At 45.4% G+C, this 20,433-nt stretch overlaps 1 protein-coding gene and 1 long non-coding RNA gene across 3 annotated transcripts in view; one reads left to right on the forward strand and one right to left on the reverse strand.

Moving 5' to 3' along the window:
* Positions 1-7,471: 7,471 nt before the first annotated feature.
* On the forward strand, positions 7,472-15,837 carry LOC143267318 (uncharacterized). The gene is made up of 3 exons (XR_013042323.1): positions 7,472-7,607; positions 15,104-15,186; positions 15,704-15,837. It is a non-coding gene; the product is annotated as an uncharacterized LOC143267318 (long non-coding RNA).
* Lrrc28 (leucine rich repeat containing 28) overlaps positions 7,768-20,433 on the reverse strand; it is a 126,499-nt gene continuing 113,833 nt past the window's right edge. For both annotated transcript variants that reach the window (XM_076544704.1, XM_076544709.1), the window contains one exon: positions 7,768-8,079. In XM_076544704.1, the coding sequence (XP_076400819.1) occupies positions 8,007-8,079 (73 nt within the window). In that variant the 3' untranslated portion in view covers positions 7,768-8,006. The remainder of the gene's footprint in view (positions 8,080-20,433) is intronic.

Raw genomic sequence — 20,433 nt, forward strand, 5'->3', positions numbered from 1 at the left:
CTCCATTGTGGTCCTACATCCTAACAAGCTGAAAAGCCAGGATTTTCCCACGCATCACATGGACACACGCCTGTTCTCATAATTCTTTTTATTTCTGTAAGGAGTAACCCTTCATGCTTGGTATAACTTGAATCTCTCCTACATTTTTTGTAATCTAGCTAAGGGTGTGTTCATTTTAACTTCTCCAACCAGTCTTTTGTTTAAAGACTTTTTAAAAATTGTATTTGTGTGTGTGTGCACGCACACACGTCTGGGTGCCACAGCACGCATGTGGGGGTCAGAAAACAACTTCTAGGAGTTTCTCCCTATCTATCTTGTTGGGTCTCTTCTTTCTGCTGCTGTACTCATATTCCATGCTAGCTGTCCCCTGAGCTTTGGGGCTGTTTTCTATCTCTTGTGTTGCCGGGGAGCGCTGTGATTATAAATGCCTGCCACCGTGTCTGGATTTCATGTGGGTTCTGGGCATTGAACTCAGGTATTCAGTCTTAAGCAACTAGCACTTAATGTGGGGGGCCATCTCCCCTCTCCCCCCTCTACTTTAGTCTACATTACTCCTTTTCCCTGCTTTATGTTTGTTGGTCTTGTTTTATGATGTTTTAGGCTACGTTATCAGAGCTTTTTTTTTTTTTTTTAATTTAGGCATTTGTAGCTAGTTATTACCCACTGTGTGCTGCTTTATCCACATCTAACATCTTTATGTATATGAATATATATATCATACAGACCCATACATTTTTTTGAGGTAGGATCTTGCTATATAGGGCAGGATGGCCTCTAATTCACCATCCTGCTACCTCAGCCTGAAGCTTAGTCACCAGGCTAGTGGTTGGGCCATCTCAATTCTTTAGCAATTTTCTTACGTGTTTTCCCTGATGCTTATACTCAGTAGCCTAACTTATAACCTATTTTGGTTCCAAACTAACTTAATATGAATAGCACACAAAAATTTTGTTCTGATTTGTGCTGGTTGGTTTCTGTCGTCTGCTCGATGTAACTTAGAGTCATCTGGGAAGAGAGAACTTCAGTTGAAACCTGCCTCACCAGACTGGCCTGTGGCCGTGTCTATAAGGGACTGTGACCGATATGGGAGGGCCCAGCCCACTGTGGGCAGCGCTATCCTGGGACAAATGGGCCCGAACTGCACAACAAACCAGCAGAAAGAGACGAGAGCGAGCCGGTAGACAGCACCATGGTCTCTGTTCCAAGGCATTCCTCAGTGAGGGCTGTTAAGTTGGAACTGTAAGTTGAAATAAACCCTTCCCTCCCCAAGTTGCTTTTGGTCTTGGTGTTGATCACAGCAACAGAAAGCAGACTAGAATACTATGTGAACTTATTACTGTCCCCTGGCTTTGTACTTTGGTCATACAGTGTTGTGTGTGTGTGACCATTATCATACATTAATAATCATCATTTTACACAGTTGCTCCATAACTCAGGAAGGAAAGAGAATTATGTGCAGAAATGAGGTTATCATATATTTACTTAGTAACCTTTACCAGCACTTTCTTGTGTGTGTGTGTAGACTTGAGTTACTGTCTCTGTTCATTTCAGCCTCATGGACTCTGGTTGGTGTTACTGTAGGGAAACGCGCTGCTGCTAATTCATCGGGGATGCTCTACCTACCTTTCCTTCTGAGGATAGGTGGATACAGAATTATCTGATAGTCATTTACATCTGTACTTAGACATCATTGTACTATCTTCCAGTCTCCGTGCTTTTGATGAAGACAACCCAAAATTTAAGCTATGTCTTCCCTAGTTCAGGACTGTCTTGGATAATGTGACTATGTGCTCAGTCACAGGTCTCTTTGGATTTTTCCCTCTTGGTATACACTGAGCTTCTTGAGTTGCAAATCAGTGATATTTCACCCAACTGGAGTCTTTGGCTATTTAAAATTTTCTCTTTGTCTTCCCCCTTTAAAGAGTCCAATCAAGTTCAGTGCTTGGTAATATTCCACAGATTTCTGAGACAATTGTTTCTTTACTTTTTTTCCCCTGTCCTTTGCAAATGGATAATCTTCTCTGAGCCTATTAATTTTTCTCCATTTTTGTTTCTGCCTTTTGGAACCAGATAATCTTAAATGACCTATATTCAAATTTTATCATTTTTGTGGCAGCTCAAACGTGGTGTTGGGCACACCTTGTGACGTTTTCATTTTAGTTAGTGTTTTCAACTTCAGCATTTACATTTAGTATTTTCTATTTGGTAAACATCAGTTTTACACTCCCCACCCTTGTTTGGAAAGACAAGTAACCCGTGCTGGCCTGGAACTCTATGTAACTGAGGGCAGACTTGAACTTCTGACCCTCCTGCCTCTGCTTCCCGAGTTTTGGGACTGCAGACATTTGCCACCAGGGGACCCAGGGCTTCATATGTACTGGGCAAACACTCTGCCAGCAGAGCTCCGTACCTGGTTCCTCCTCTGGTTTTCTTAGACATGTTCTCTATACTTCTTTACGCATATTTAAACTAGTATGTTTTAAAGTCTTTGTCTGAAAGTCCAATGTCAGGGCTTCTTTGGGTACAGTTTCCATTTATTACATGCTTTTCTCATATACTTTCTTGTTTCTTTAAATGTGTCACTTTGGGGGGGGTTGGAAAACTGGACACTTTAAAGGATGTTGAGGTGACTGAAATCCTATTTACTCACCTCTCTAAGGTTTACTATAATTATGCCTTTGGGTCTTCTAAGTAGTTCAGCAGTCTGCATTCTTCGTGACACACGTGCGTGCACTCAAGTGTCTGCTCTGGTAGTTTAGTGAGCAGCTAATAACAGGACAGAGATTCCCCTACCTGAATCCAGTAAGTCTCCCCACACGTGCTCAGGGTTCTGAGTGCAGGTAGAGACACTCAGGCAGATGTGATGGCACTGCCTTTGGCTTGTCTGCTTTCCCAGAGTCTCAGGGCAACTGGAGATGAGTGCTTAGGATGCTCCAGGGCCTCCTGAGCAAGGGGAGGACCCTCTGGACGTGCAAAGCCCTGCATATGTGTGTGACCATCTGACCCTTGGGAACAAGAGAGCTTCCCCCGGGCCCCTGGCTATCTCATTCCTCAGCTTTTCTTTAACATTCTTAGTCTATTGCTAGTTCCCCAGGCTACCCACTGGTTCAAGCAGCCACGGCTAATCAATTCTCTGAAGATCTTCCAGCACACGCTACAGAGGAAAAGCTGTCACACCTGACAAGCTCCCATCACATAGAGTAAGAGTACTCTTATAGGAGACATCTAGGCAATCAAGTGACAGTGACTAGCAGATCAAGTGACAATGATCTGGAAATGAGGACCTGAGAAAGTCCCAGCTTGTCCAGTCCTTCTGTGTGGCTCCCATGCAGCTGCTGGTTCAGTTTTGTGTCCTGCAGTGGAGAAGGGAACAGGCAGATCATTACACTCCAAGGCCCACTGTTCTGCTGGACCCATCTCTGTTTAACAGTCCTTGGATTGCTGCGTACTTTAGTAATTGCCGAATTCTAGAAAAAGCAGATTCTAAAATTATGGAGAATTTTCTCTTTGTTTTTATGCAGTATGGAGAATTTTCAGATGTCTTTCACCCACTATTTTGCCGGTCTTGACCTAAATATATAAAGTCCCTGAACAAAGTGAATTTGTTGAAACAATGAAGATTCTACCATACCATCTACATTTCTGAGCATTCACATAATTTAAGTTCAATTATTCTATAAATAACAATTATTCCATAAGCATGTGATCAAACTAGATATAATATACATTTTAGACAATGACCATGCTCTAAGTAAATGTACACACACACACACACACACACACACACACACACACACACACCCTTAGAACAGTATGAAAAACAAAACCTGATATTCTTTAACACAGATAGAAAGGTTAATCCTGTCCATACTGTAAGGTGACAAAACCTAAAAACCCAACCCAAACTTAGGAACCCTGCGTCTTAATTACACGCAGAAGTGATCTCCCAAGGCTCCACCCCCTGCCCCGCCTCCGCTCTGGCTGCCAGCACTTTGAGTCTCTGAAGTACAAAGGACCATGCAGTCGTGCTTCAAAGATCATCTTGGACTGTGAAGCACTGTCTTTTCTGAGGATGACAGTCCCTGGGCTATGCTCAGTCTCTTTTCCTACAGACACCCACACCACTTAGATCTACTAGCTGATGTCACTGGGAGGTACTTCCTGGACAGGGACAGTCAGACTTGGGTTTTGTAAAATCCTCTATGATTACAGAACAGGCAAGATGCTTTAAGTTCCTGGAGAAATGCAGCAGAGGTTGACTGGACAAACAGGGGAGATGGAAATCACAAGGAATAAAAATATTACACTGGCCCAGTGATCTATAAAGCTACACAAATACAAAGCGAGTGTGTTATGTCTCAGTATCTAGTCTCAGGAGGCTGCATGGTGCTCGTCCATTGTAATCCACGCTCATCACTTTAAGGATGTTTTGATTTCCATTAAAGCATTTGTCACATTTGAACTTTCTATGGTCAAAGTAAGGTCTGAGTCTCAACTTCAGAAACTTAATTACTACTAACCTTCAAGCTGGCTTGCAAGGCCCCCGGAGACTGTGCAGTACTCGTGTATTTTAAAGGAAATCACACGCGGAGTCTGAAAGGTGGTGTTGAAGGCTTTTTAGACCGTATTTCAGTTCATAATACTCAGTGTGAGACAACGTGAAATGGGTGTTAAAACAGTGAGTTGTGTGTGGAAGGCTCTAGTGAGTGATGGGGCAACGACCAAAAGAGGTTTCCAAAAGAGAAGCAAACAGCAAGCACAGTTCATGGCTCTGATCCTCCAGTAAGAGCAGCCGCCATCGGGGCTCCAGTCAGAGCGGCCGCCATCAGGGCTACCTCCAGCCAGAGCAGCCGCCATCGGGGCGGCTCCAGTCAGAGCAGCCGCCATCGGGGCTCCTCCCGTCAGAGCGGCCGCCGTCAGGGCTCTTCCAGTCAGAGCCGGCCGCCATCAGGGCTCCAGTCAGAGCCGGCCGCCATCAGGGCTCCAGTCAGAGGAGGCCGCTGTCAGGGCTCTTCCTGTTCTTCAAACAAGGGCGTTGACAAAACTACAACCATCAGTGCCTCACTGTGGATGAGGAGAGGCCAGCCAGGCCCTCTCCCAGGAACACTCCGGTCTAAGGCTGTTCCTGGAGGAGGTGTCGCTGTCTACCACTGACGAGCTACCCTTGTTCCAGGGAACGACCTCCCACTCCCACTCAGGCGAGGAACCCATCACACAGCAGGAGGCCACGCACAAAAGACACAGAAACAGAAGGGGGCATTCTGGTGAAAAGGCGGCCCCATCAGCAGAGGGGAAGTGGGGTGCCAGCGACTGAGTCACTACATAAACATATGAAACTGTCAAGGAGCAAAAAATTAAATACATGCATTATGTATGTATATATATGCACATATATGTGCAAGTGAAAAGGTATCTTCAGTTATATATGTGTGTGTGCATGTGTATACACATATACATATATACATGTGTATATACACACATATACATATATGTGAGTACACACACACACACACACACACACACACACACACACACACATTGAAGATGTAACATTTTCACCTGCACAATGTTTGATAATCAGGATTTTTTGATATGGTAACAATTCTACTGAAGAACCCCGGTGAGGAATCAACTAAAAAGGAGGCCTTGGTTCTATTGTACAGCACAGAAAGAGCTGTCCTCAAGGCTATCCTCGCTTTGAACTCTGCACTAATCAACCACACATGAGCTGAAGATGAAAACTTACCTGAACGGATGACACTTTCCAAGCAGCTCACTCGTTTATTATTGTTGCTGTATGAAAGATCTGCCTACCTGACCAGGAAAAACAGCACACAGGGCTGGAGGTAGAGCTCAGCGACGGGTCCTTACCTGGCATGTGCAGTGCTCAGGGTGGGATCCCCACGGAAGAAATGGAGGAGGGTAGAAAAGACACAGAAAGAGTCTTCCTGTTTCTTTTTTTTTTCTAGAGCTTTGGATACAACCGGAGCACAGAGCATTGAGACAGGTTTTCCCCAGTTAATTAGTTTTTTATAATACCAGAAGGCTAACAATGACATCAGTGAGTCCAGCACAAAGTCTCCGTGAGGAACAGCGCCAGGGAAACCACCTTCTCAGTTCTCTTTCTCATCAGTTAAGCCCAGATGCTGTACCCAGCCAAGGTTAAGACTGACAGCCTGGAGGCCATCCGCCCCGCCCCGCCCCGCCCCGCCCACTGCTGGTGTTCGATCCACTGCAGCTCGTGACAGGTAGAGGGAAGGTGTCTGGAGTATAAACACCTTTGTAAAAGTCTAAACACGTTAAAACACAAGTATTATCCCAAGGAGAATTCCTGAGTATCAGGGTGGCACATTTCATGGCTCCACTGAAGACATAGGACAGCACAGGGAGAATCAGAAAGACGTAGCCATGTGTTTACCATCATTCATGTGACAGGTAGCTGTTACTTAAAGCCAAACACACACGTGAAGTTTCAGGTCACATTTTTCTCTCCAACTTATATACATGGAGGGATTATGCTGAAACTTCCATTATTCTAAAGGAAGGAAGAAGAGGCACATTTGATCCAGACCCTCAGTTCCTATTATACTCTAGGTCTTTGAAATGTTAAGGACGAACAGACCAAGTTATAAAAGGGACGGGAGGAAGTAGACCAGCGAGGAGACAGCTGGCAGCCAGGGTCGTTCCCTGCCTCTGCCATTACTCGGAGAGTCTGCTTTTGGGGGCAGCAGGTGGTGTGACTGCAAAGAGATTACACGTTTGTCAGTAACTATGGAGGATTTTTGGCACTGTGAGAGCCCGGAATTACAGGTAGGCTGGCTAATCAAATGTCATCAGCCAGAGTTTTTGGAAATGGCTTATCCACCAAGCAGCCCTCTTGCTCCTCCTTTCAACCTTGTCTCCTATAAATTAGACCACTAAGACAGAGAAGTCTTTCCCCCCGCCCCTAAAAGAACCTCCCCACAGCAACCAGCTGAACATCTGGAAGCAAAGCAGATTAAAATGCCATCCTCTGAAAGGAAGATGAAATCAGGGACTCCCCCACAAAGAGTGTCTCTCTCTGCAAGGGAAAGCTTGTCGTGGGCTTTGCAGAAGTTGGAGGTGAAATGTGGACCCGTTCACTTCTGTTTTCCTAGTGAGAATTCAGTCAAAATGAAGATGATTTCAAGTAGGGGTAAATACCACTAAGCCTCATCCACAGCAGAAGATCAGGGGCCTCAAACCTCCCGATGATATGTAAGAAAATCTTAGCAAAACCCCCTGACATTTCAAAACTTGTTTTCCTGTACTAGTTTAGAACAAGAGTGTATTTAATTAGTATCTACATTTTTGTTTTTAAATCCCTTTCAAAAAATGTCTTCATAGGTTGCAAAACTTAGAAATAAGGCAGGAACTTTCCAGAGGGCGTGTGCTCTGGAGCCTGCTGGGCCTCGGCAGGAGCCTAGCCGCGCCAGCCAGCCCGGGCGCCCTGCCCTGCTGGGCAGGCCTGCTGAGGCCATAGGGGTTGCTGAGACTCTAGAAACTGACAAGTTTCCAATGGAGAAGGCTTGAGAATAATCACCAGGGGAATAATCCTCCGGGGAAAGACAGAAGGATCATCACCAAAGGTACGTTGGCCAACAGTTAATTTGGTTCTATTATCAAATTAAGAGTTCTTCAGGGAACTGCAACTCGCTTTAAATTAGATGTGGGGAAGCTCATCTGACTAAATAGTTTATGTATGAGACACACTCACATAAAAAGAAAAACACAGAAGACAAAATGTCCTTAATTTGGGGGAGGATATATTCCAACTTGAGGGCAGGGTGAAGGTCTTTTAGTTGTGAAGCCCAATCAGGACATTTCCAGAGAGTTCGGCATGCCCCCCCGCACTGGAGAGGACAGGGCAGGACGGGATGGCAGGGTCTGTTCCGTCTGGCTGGACTCTCCTGGCCCCACCACGCACGCTGGGCGACAGCAGGCCGCTGCGGGGTTGAGCTGGCTGTGCTGAGGCTCCTGAGTGTTCATCAGCTCAGCAGGTCAAAAGTCTGCAGACACTGGGTGGAGCAGCAGTAAGCCACGAAGCCAACGGTTGTCCTCCTGGGGGTGGGGAGAGAGCACTGTTAGCTCAGGAGAAAAGCAGCGGCTCTTCCCCACTGGGGACAGCCTTCCTTTGTTAGAACAAGTGACTGGGCCTGAGCAGCAGGCTGCGTTGTAGAAACGTAGGATGTCAGATGCTGTTTTCAAGCCAAGCCCAGGCAGCAGCAGGTGAGGCATGTGCGTGCATGTGTTCTTCCCCCATCGGTGGGGTTTGGATAACACACCGTCCCTATAAACAGCTAAGGGAAGAGCTTTTCCATCCTTCAAAGCCAACAGGGCCATCAAAGAACTCCAACTACATTCTCAAAGTCACAGCTCAGGGCAGCATTTCACATCTATATTCCCAGGACCTGGACAGCTGAGGCAGGAGGACTGCTATGAGTTCTAGGGCAGCCTGGGCTACAGTTAGATCCTGTCTCAAAACAACAACAACAACAATATAAAAAGAAAATAAAAAGCACCACCAATTTAGCATAAAGCATACATACATACATACATACGTACATATGTACATACGTACATACATACATACGTACATACCTACTGCAGCTTAAGTACTACCATTTGAAGGAGTTTCTCCTACTGATACATTCACTCGGTGTAATTTCAGAGTCTGCGTACGTGACTCGAAGGCCTTATGTAACAGAGAAGCTCTTCTCCAACTCTTGCTTGGGTACCTTTGCATGATGAGTCATGAGTTCCCTGGGGCTCCTCATGTGCTCTGGACAGTGCAGGCTCTTAGAGGCCTTCTCCTCCCACCCAGAGCCATCCTCTGGTCAGGGGAGAGCAGTCTCTTGCTTTCACAGGACAGCCTACGCTGACTGTTCAGCACTCGACCCTAACTCTGCCGTTCTCTGTGGTCCTGGAAAGGAACTTCTACAGACTACTTTGTCATATGCACTCCAAGTGTCAGGCAGACTGACAGTGGATGGCAAGGCTCTGGGAGAGTGGAACATTCAATAGTTATGGCACCAAGGTGAGTTCACAGTCTGTGGGGTGAGATGGCCTTTTCTGACTGAAGAGAATTAAGACCAACCAACCAAACACCTAACCAAAGACCAGATAGGCTTAGTGTCTTCCAATCTCAGTTCAAGACATGGCAAGAGAATTTCTATGGTGACCCTAAAGGAATCATTTTCTCATGAGCTGAAGAACATGGCTGAAGCCCAATACAGAGGGTAGCAAATCACGTGCCAGGTAAAGGTGTCTGACTTCGTGTATGTGTAAGTGTGTGTAGTGTGGGCGCCTGTTAGAATGTGTATGGGATGCAAATGTGTGCATAAATGTGTGGGGCCTTGTACATCTCTCTCCCTTGATCTTTCCACCTTCTATACTGAGGCAGGGTTCCAATTCAGCTAGACTGGCTGCTCGGCTCCCTCGGGGATTCCATCTCTGACTCCTGGGGGGCTGCTATGCCAACACAGCTTTCTGTGGGTGCTGAGGATTCCAGCTCCAGTTGTCACATCTGCGCATCATCTACTGCTCCACTGGGAAAAATGACTATGTGAAGTATCCTAAGGCAAAGTGAGGACAAGAACTTGAGGCTTTGGACAGAACCAATCTAAGAACCTGGAGCTTCTAGAGATTTCTTCATACTGGAAATGAATCAGTCCATCAGTGGACAGATTCTTCTAAGAAAATTAGTGTTCCTTCACATAAAAAGGTTTCAGCGGCTTCATGTAGGGTGGCTGTCTGAAAAGGAAGTGCCAATCTATTTAGGCAAGAACTACCATCACCAATACTCAAGGCCTGTAGGGCCATAAAGAGTAAAATCCCAGCACCATCCAGAGATTGCCCCAAGAGTAGCTCTCGGGAGGTAACACACACACTAAAGGAGTCTTGCTGTATTGTCCCTGTGAGAACCTGGAGAGCACACAAGACCTGGATTCTAAGCACGTGAGCCAAAGAAACCAAGCAGACGGTTGGACTTGGCCAACAAGGGCACTGTACCTAGGCCCTGTGTTCAGTGTGTTACCAGACCATCAGGGAATGGACTGCAGATGCCCAGACTCAGTTAGATGATGAGACAAGAGGCCGGAACCCCTCCTTAGACCTTAGAGGGAGTAAGGCTTAGCGTGATGGAATGTCACAGGTGAACAAGCAGGAGACAGAAAGAAAAGGAAGCAAAAGGATCAAAGTCATCTCTGAGATGAAGGTCAAGTTCAAAGCCTTTATCCAGGCAGACAGAAATGGCACACAATTCTTCCGGAAACCAGAACTATCACTACAGATCTCATAGCTACTAAAAGGTGGAAGGGACACACTGACCATTTTGAATACAGAAACTTGTCAACATGGAAGATCACTGTCTTGAAGATCACAAATGACCAAAACTCAACTTGGCAAGAGGAGGTAGACAGCCCATGGAAACCTATGACTATGGACAAAGCTGGATTTGTGATTTAAAAGCTATTCCATTACCAGATAGGTTTTTGTAGAGAATCCTAACCAACAGTTAAAGACAAATAAGAAGGCATTTTAGCCGGGCAGTGTTGGCACACACCTTTAATCCCAGCATTTGAGAGGCAGAGGCAGGCAGATCTCTGTGAGTTTGAGGCCAGCCTGGGCTACAGAGTGAGTTCTAAGAAAGGCTCCAAAGCTACACAAAGAAAGAAATCCTGTCAAAAAAAAAACAAGAAGAAGAAGGAGGAGGAGGAGGAGGAGGAGGAGGAGGAGGAGGAGAAGAAGAAGAAGAAGAGGGAGGAGGCAGAATTTTAATACAATTTCCTTTACAGAAAAAGAAGAGTTCCCAACTCATGAGGACAGTATTATCTTGACTCACAAATAAGGTGGCTGAATATTTGAACGTATCAATGTATCAACAAGCTAAATAAGGACTATCAAATGATTTTACCAATACTTACAAAAAGCATTTGAGGTGGGATAGTGATTCATGTTTAGACTCCTAGAACTGGGAGGATAGGACAGGAGGACTCTCATGAGTTAGAAGCTAGCTAGCTTGGGCTATGTAGTGAGTTCTAGGCCAGCCAGGACTGCAGAATAAGACTCCACACCTCTAAAAGAAAGAAAGGTCTGGAGAGATGGCTCAGAGGCCAAGAACACTGTTGCTCTTGCAGAGCACCTCGATTCCATTCCCAGCACCCACATGGTGGTTCACAACCATATGTAACTCCAGTTCCAGGGATCTAATAGGCATGTACATGGTGCACATACATATATGCAGGCAAATAGTCACACACACATATAGAAAAATAAATCTTAAAGAAAGAAATAAAAAGAGAGACAAGACATTTGACAAAATACACTTTCACCCTTAAGAATTTTTTCAGCATACAGATATAGGAAATCCTCCTCAATCTGCTAAAAAGAGTATATTGAAAAGTAAATGCTGTTACCATTCTACTTAGCAATCAAAGAGAACATGGTTTTCCCTGAAGACGATGGTGAGAAAGGCAAGGAGTTACTCCCAAAACCACAGCACAGCACTAGAAACTCTGACCACTGTGATAAAGCAAGAAAAAAGGCAACAGAAGGGAGGATATTATTTATTGGCAGATGGCAAGACATAATTGTCTATGCAGAAAATTCCATGTAATCTACAAAAAGTACTTCAAAAAACCCTAGTAAACTACAGCATACCAAACAACTGCAAAAACAAAGTATATTTCTTTATCTGAACAATGAACACATGGAAATTGGAGGAAAAAAGCAATTTTTGACTACAGAAAGGAAATGAAATACTTGGCTATAAACAAAGCATTTAGGATTTGTATGTTGATGGTCCTAGATGCTGATAAAGAAGTAAAGGAAAGTCTCAATCCGTAGAGATGCACTGCATTCCTTAGAAAATTCAGAACTGTAAAAACATCAAGGCTGTACAAACCGATCTAACAGGCTAGATGCAATTCTCATAGAAAATCCAAAAACTAAAACAAAAGAAGCCTGACCCAAGAATGACCTAAAGCAACTTCCAAGGGAAGGAAAAAGCAGCGCTGTCACTCTATCTGTTAAGCCTGCTAGAGCTGTAGTTTGGTGCTGGCCGAGAGAGACAGACCAATGGAACAGACCCGAATCCCAGAAAAGCTTCCCAGGTGCACTAGTAACAGGCATGGCTGACCTTAACTGTCAATCAACAGGATTTACAGTCATGGAAACAAACCCATGGGCATGTCTGTTAGGGACTCTATATTAAGTTAATTGAGATACAAGACCTGCCTACCCCAAAGGGCAGGTGGCACCAGTACAAGTTCAAAGGCTAGTCTGGGCTACAGAGTTTCAGGCTAGCATGGGCTACAAGTGAGACTCTGTCTCAAAAAACAAAAATAATTAAACCAGACACACAAAGCTGTCTTTTAAAAAGTGAAAACGCCGCAGTAAGAGAATTTCACTTGGCTGCGCTCCCTTCTATGGTACCAGGAACCGAACCTAAGGCGGGCACATGCTAGCCACGTGCTCTCCACTGAGCTGTACTCCCAGCTGTCTTTTTACTTTCACCTGGAGACATGGTCTTCCTTCTTATTGTGTTTTCCAGGTTGACCATGAACTCACTCTACAGCCCAGAAAATGCTGGACTTGCAATCCTCCTGCCTCAGATACTCCCTAGTCCTGAACCATCAAGCCTGGCTGGAATTGTTTCTCTTAACTCAGGAAATTACATAAACTTCCTGTTAGATATTTTGCCCTTCTTGTAATTGTTTCTTTTCTCTTCTTTTCTTTCTTTTTGGATAGTGCTGGGGTGGTGGAATCCAGGGACTCACACATGCTAGGCAAGCACTCTACAGCTGAGCTAGTCCCTGCCCTGCTGAATGATTGAAGTCAGTCAGAACTCTAGCCTTCGTTATTTCATTCAACATCAGAATACACACATTTGTACAAGTCACAAGGAAAATGCTTTCAGACGCAAGAGATCTTGAGCATACACAATGCATTTTGGAGAATTAGTTGATAAAACCAGACTCTTGCTTATAAGATTTATTTTCAGTTGTAATTGTGTGTAGACAGGTGCATGTGAGTGCAGGTACCCTCAGAGGCTGAAGGCACTGGATGCCTCTGGAGCTGGAGTTACAGGTGGTTGTGAGCTGCTCAACATGGGTGCCGGGAAGCAAACTCTGGTCCTCTACAAGAGCAGTACACACTGAGCTGCTGAGGCAGGCTAACAAGGCCACGGGCTAGCCAGCTCCTTCACAGCAAGGACACTATCCTTAATACTGTAACCAACAGGCTTTTCAAAGTTAAGCTTCTAAGCAAAAGCAGTCTGTGATGGCCTGGGCCTGGCAGAGAGAGTGACCTGGAGGTGTACTACCTGTGCTACCAGGACATGGCAAGGCTGCACACTTCTCTGCTTCTGAGACGCTCCTGTAGCAGCTGGCTGTGTCTGTTTACTGTATTAATGGTAGAGTTGTCACAAGTCTACTGGTGAATCTACCACCCCCCTACCACCCCCACCGTGAGTGTGTGCTCACTGTGGCCCCAGGGGCTTCAGGGGTTTTAGGGGAGGAACTGAGCTAAGCAATAACTCCAGTTAGGAAAGACTGCTGACAAGTGTCACAAAGAACACAAGGCATTACGCAGCCTTCGGATCCGTGTGTTTTTACAGCTGAGGCAGAAGAAAGAGCATTTGAGCTGGTTTTCAAACACACAACTACGATGATTCCTTATGAGACAACCACAATGCCGCTGGCACAAACTGGAGCCCACAGGCATCATGAGAAATGTGGGATCTTTCTCTTGTAAATGTGTTTCCTGATTAAAAACCAAAAGCATATCTTTGACTCATTACAGAAATTCAAGCCAAAAGAAGAATAATATTTATAAGAGCTGATAGGACAAAGTCCCACGCACATAACTTGTGGAAGAGTCACCTAGCAAACAGCTCATTACATACATCCATCACATTTATGCCATCAGAGACTTTCTCACGAGAACATCTCTGTGCAGAGCCAGAGGCTGCCCCAGACTCTGGGAGTGAGTGAATTAGGTGATTTAGTTACAGTAAATTCCCAGTACAGAGCACAGCACACACTAGGCAGTCTATCAGTAGTTTTTGAATAGTGTAATAAGAAAGAAACAATTATCAACAAACAACTTCTGGGACAGAGACACAGGCCTGTGATCCCGGCTACCCAGAAGGCCCATGCAGGAGGACAGCAAGGTCAAGGCCAGTCTGTGCAACTTAGGAGATCCTGCCTCAAAACACAAAATGAAGAGGGCTGCTGGGCATATAGCTAGAGCCAGTGTATGCCCAGCTTACAGTGTATGCCGAGACGTCCTAGCTTCCACCCCAAAATGGGGGAAATAAAAACAAAGCAAACCTACGTATCTGTTGGGCATTTTTCTTGTAGGACATTTCATAAGTTACCTTAAGTGAGTGTCAATAAACAGGCTTCCTCTTAGAAGAAAATGAAATCCCCAAACATCCATGCAAACAATGTATTACCGATATTACTTGGTTTTATAGAAGGAAGCAATATGGATAACAGAGAAGGCAAGGACATATGAGACATTTCATAAAAGACCAAACCAGGAAAGAACTATCTGGAAGAGATTATTAAAAAGCAAGCCTCTGACAAACAGGAGAAGGGAACATTCCACTGGTCTGAAAATTGAAAGGAAATTCTAAGACCAAGACGGTTGTGCACACCTAACAACGGGTCCCCGGTCCCGATCCTCGGGCACACTGACCCGACAGCCGCAGCACTCACGTAGTCACTGGCTGCAAGGACTCAGGGTGGACCACTCCAGCTTGACACCAGCCTGAGCAGAGCCACCGAGCTGCCCCCTACCACAGGCCCCAGTGGGCACATAAGTCAATGCATGGAGGGCTGAATCTTCTGAGACGCAGAACTAACATGAAAGTATTTCAAGAGGTCATCGGCATACTGATGTTTTAGCAATTTGGAAGTTTCAATTTCTAAATCAATCATTATACGTGACATGTGCACACATGTACATGCCCATAAACACAAATGTTCATGCTCATAGACAAAGCTCAGATGACATTATGTATACTTTTATGCATATATCTTAAAACATTCTGATTAATCAGAATTTTTTTTTTTGCTAGAGCCAGCACAATGGCTCAGTGGATAAAGGCACTTGCTATACCGGACGAGAGACCTGAACCCAATCCCTGGAGCTCATGTCAAGGTGGGAGAACCAACTTCTCAAAGATGTGCTCTGACCTCCACAGACATGTTGTGACACCTGTGAACCCACACCCATGCACACCTCACACATGCGCACACACACAGGCACACAGACACACACACCTTAACTTCAAATTTTGCTTCATAGAACTGTAAAAACAATCCTCTGAGTGCATATACGATTGAAAATTAAAAATACAAGTGTGCCCTCTATGTTCTGGCTATAGCTTCCCCCAGAAGCTAATTGCCGGCAGCCTGGTTGCCAGTACAATGTCATGGTTAGCAGAACCTTTAAGAAATGGAAGCTTCACTGTCATGAAGGGATGACACCTGTGGTGGTTTGAACAAGAATGGCCCCCATAGGCTCACGCAGTTGAATGCTTGGTCATTAGGGAGTGGCACTACTTGATAGACATTAGGAGGTGTGGCCTTGTTGGAAGAACTGTGTCACTGGAGATGGACTTTGGGGTTTCAAATGCTCAAGCCAGGCCCTGTGTTTCTCTTCCTGCTGCCTACAGATCAGGATGTAGAACTCTCAGCTACCTCTCCAGCACCATGCCTGCCTGGGTGCCGCCATGCTTCCCGCCATGATGATAATGGACTAAAGTTCTGAATGTAAGCAAACCCCAATTAAATGCTTTCCTTTAGAAGAGTTCCTGTGGTCAGAGTATCTTTTCACAGCAACACTGACTAAGACATCACCTATCACATGGGGATGAGCCTGATCTTAGCTGTGGAATATGAAAGGGTAAAGCCTGCCTGATGCCGCGTCTTCCCTTCCTGCCTCATCACAAGTCCTTCTGTCACTGAGATGCCACCACAGCTCACCAGACGCTAGATCCACACTTTTGAGTCTCTGTAACTAGCAGCAGAGCAAACCTCAGTTCTTTATAAAACACCCTGCCTCGGGGATTTTGCTGCAGGAACACAAAACAGTGTTAGGCACCTCCTGACCTCAAACCTCGTAATTTCCAATTCCTCCCTCCAAGGGTAATCACGTAAACAGTTGAACTGACATCCTTCCAGAATGTTTAGTGCATGTACTAAAATGCATACAGATATACATATACATATGTGTTCTCTCTCTCTCTCTCTCTCTCTCTCTCTCTCTCTCTCTCTCTCTTCCAAGACAGGGTTTCTCTGTGTTAACATCCCTGGCTATCCTGGAACTCACTCTGTAGCCCAGGCTGGCCTTGAACTCAGAGATCTGCCTGCCTCTGCCTCTCGAGTGCTGGGATTAAAGGCCTGTGCTGCGTGACTGGCTACACATGTGCATTCCAAAAGCAGTTGCTCAGAGTAGGGAATACTAATTTTGCTTTTGAGCACCATTTGAAAAACAGTGTTCTCACTGTACAATACAGTGATTAGAATGCAGAGTTGGAAGCTGACTGCTAGGGTTCAAATCCCAGCTCCACCATGAGACTCGGGCCTCATATTTTTTTGAGGATTAGTTACACCAGACCACATGGAAGTGCTGAGGCATATGATTCAACTTAGCAATAGCTGAGCAAGGAGGCACCTTAGACTGTCATACAGTGTGAAGAGATGTATTACAGGTTATCATTCTCCTTCCAAGCTGGAGCGCCTGGTGCCAGGTCTTTTCACTGCACCCTCAGGCCCCAACTGCACAAAAGCAGAGTTATTAACCACCAAACCCAAACGCACTTTGTCCTATGTGCTATGCAAAACTGAACTCAGCATTATGGAGAGAGCCATGCAGGCGGCGTTTCTGAACACCCTGATGACTTAAGTGAGACCTTTTAGAGCTGCTTTTATGCCAAAGTGCTTAGGCTATGAGCCCCAATTGTTTAGGTTAATCAGTCTCAATGTTGCCATGGTTATTGTTTTTAGATGTGATTAATATTTAAATGTACAGAAATGAGTTAAGCAGATCACCCTTCCCATAAAGTTGGTGAACCTCTTCCAATTAATCTTAAAAGCAAAGGTGTAGAAGACATTCTCCCCAAGACAAGAAACCCTGCCTGCATTTCCCAGCATCAAGTCCTATGAGTTTCCACTCTTAGCCCATCCTGCGGTTGTGAGTAGCAGCCCCTCGAGTCTCCTTGCGACTCCCTAGACTCTGCCCTTCTTCTTCCCAGCATTCTCCCTGCCCCTAAAATCCTGCCTAGCCATCAGCCATTCAGCTCTTTATTAAACCAATCAGAAGGTACCTTGGCAAAGACACGTCTTCACAGTGTACAAAAAGATTATTCCATAACAACTGTCTCTCTCTCCCCTTCTCATTCTGAGAGGAAAAAGAAAATCTCTCTGAGAACTTGCTACAGTGAAGTGTTGGCTTACTGTAATGAAAATTCCGGGGAACGTGGAGAAGGTGCCCACCCTGGACAACAGGTAGAGGCTGGAAGGCTTTGAGGTGCATGAAAGAAAAAGCCTATCGAAAGAAAAAAGGGGAATGTGGTGAGCAAAGACTGAGCAAAGATGGGGACTGCGGAGGGCAGTTTTTACCGCCTCAGGATGCACAGCAGTCATGAACACAATGCTACTAGAAGTCAACACTGAGCATGCTCCTGGGAAGAAACAGGAACACAGCCCAGGAAACCAGGGGTGATCTCTGCTAGGAGACGGCATACCTGTGACCGAATTGTGCTCTCTCAGGCAGAATGCAGAACTTCCAGGTGATACTGAAATAACTTATCTGTGGTCTCTAAGCCAAGAGCTAAATGCACCACTTGACCTCTTGTTGCTGACAAGAAGATGCAAGGGGGGAGAAAGCAAGCAAGGAAATTAATTGCTAAGCAAACACGAGGCAGACCTTGAAGATCTGGAAAATTCTCAAGCTTTCTTGAACAAAATGGTGAGTATGGTGTGGTGGTACAACTTTCAGCAGAGATCAGGTGTGTGACGTGGGTCACTTCATCAGAGATGCTACTGCCTCCTCGGTCTGGACAGGTCAGAGAACAGTAAGCTGGAGGAAGACTGTAAGACATTTGGGTCCCAGGAGTCAAAATGGGCTCAAGAGCTATCTTGGCTGCAAGCATGCTCGAGGTGGGGCCATCTCAATTCTTTGGCTTACCAGGTCTGAGGGGTGGGGCCATTTTGCTAGAGGGCCAAGAAGACAGAGAGAACATGGAGCCCTTGGGGACTTGAACTTGCTAGAACCTGGGATTTCTTTTTTCCTCCCAAAGGAGGCATGTAGCCTCCACCTGTCCCACGACATACAGTGGGAAGAGAGACACCGTCTGCTTTCCTGTTTGCGGATGGAAAGGGGTTCCGCCTAGAAGGAGGTATAGTCTAAGCTTTGCCTATACCTAATTTAAACAACGTTTAAGACAAGAATTTGCACCTAATAGTTGATGCTGAAGTGTAGTGGCCCACAAAGGCTTCCTAGTGAGACCTTACTCAGGGTCAGAGAATCTGGGCTTGCTTTACCCAGCAGGGCTGAATAATGGGATGATTTGGCCATGGGCGTGTTTACCAGGTGTTTGGAAGGGTCTACACTTGGCTGTACAGTATTTTGATCTTGCAAGGGGGAGGTCTTTTGTCTCTCCCCTTGGCATGTTATAAAAAGCCCTTTAGATTATATCACCCAAGGGCCCTCCCGAAGCTATCCTGGGTCACTGTCTTTATCGTCTATTTCTATCTCTCTCCCTAATATTTCCTCACTCCTCTCTCCTCCACCTAAGAACCCTTCAATAGGTCAGAGCAGGACTCCGACAGACTCCCACACGGAAGGTGCTGAACGTTTCTTCAAGTGTTTCTTAGCTATTTGTATTTCATCTTGAGAACTCTGTTTAGTTGTGTACCCTGCTTTTCTAAGTTGGGTTGTTTTCTTGATATTCAGTTTTTCAGTTCTTTTTCTATTGTAGATGTTAATCCTCTACTGGGTGTATAATTGGTTAAGATCTTCCCATTCTGTAGCCTGCCGCCTTGCCTGAATGATAGTGTCCTTTGTCTCACAGAAGCTTTGCAGCTTTAATTGTTGGTCTTAGTGCCTGTTCACAAAGTCTTTTCCTGTGCCATGAGTCCAAGACTACTTCTCACTTTCTCTTCTATCAGATATAGGGTATTTAGCCTTATGTTGAGGTCCTTGATCCATTTAGAGTCGGATCTTGTACAGGGTGATAAATATGGATCTATTTACATTCTTCTACATGTAGCCACCCTGTTTGACCAGCACCAACTGTTGAAGATGACATCTTTTTCCAGTGTGTATTTTTGACTTCTCTGTCAAAACTCAGGTGTCCAGAGGTGTGTGGGCTCATGTCTGTAATCTTAGGACTACGGAGGCCGGCTGGCTTACAGGAAACAAACTAAAAAAGTGTGGGTGCTGAAAGAGGAGGGGGCTTCTACATACTGGAATGCAGTAAATTGTTTTGTAAAAAAGGCATGGACTGTGCGTTTGGGGCTGGAACTACATGAGGCCTTCAAGTTCCTTTCCTAACAATGATCCTAAACCCTTGGAATCTTCTGCATGCTATTAACTTGACTGGTACCCCCAATGCACAAATTACATAGTTTCACTTTTGTCCCCACCCCATCATCTGGGGAGACCTTAAGTGCTGAGTTGAGCTGGTTCCCAGTAGCCAATGACTTAATCTATTACGTCTATGAAATGTATTAGAAATTCAAAGAACTGGGTTTGGAGAGCTTCCAGGTAGTGGACCTCCTGGTCGTAGAGGGCAGTGTATCTCGAAGAGCATGGCGGTTTGGTAGACTCCTCACATGCCTTGCACTAAGCAAGCCTTCCCTTTGGCTGCTCATCAGGAGCCTCTGGAATATCCCTGGTAACAAACAGGCAAACACAAGTTCTTCCCTGAGCTACGAGCTGCTCTAGAAGATTCGCTGAACCCCAAGAGGAGGTGACATGCTGTCAAATCGTCTCTACACATGTTTATATCCATAGATTAGTGTTACTTTCATCCAGGGTCAGAAGAAGCTTCAGTTTCCAGTGGGAAATGGTTAGCAGAGACTTCTAATTGGTCAAGGCGCTGAGAATAAGTGAGTCTTGAGTGCCAAGCCCTACATGAAGTATCTATAGAACTACCTCCAAGGCTTAGGGAACACTGTGGAAGAGGGTGTGGACAGACTGTAAGAGCCAGAAGTTAGGGAAGCCTGCTCTGGAACGCTGTCTTTAGTGGTTGCATCCATGAACTCACAGCAGTGGTGGTTAAACCGGCACAAGACTGAGCCCAATAACCCACCCTTTCATGAGGAATGATGCCCCTGGTTCCTGGGGAAAGGGAATCAATCATATTTCAAGGTGGTGTAGCCACTGTTAAGTTGTCCT

Source organism: Peromyscus maniculatus, chromosome 1 (assembly GCF_049852395.1).
Source record: "Peromyscus maniculatus bairdii isolate BWxNUB_F1_BW_parent chromosome 1, HU_Pman_BW_mat_3.1, whole genome shotgun sequence".
NCBI classification, from domain to species: Eukaryota; Metazoa; Chordata; class Mammalia; order Rodentia; family Cricetidae; genus Peromyscus; species Peromyscus maniculatus.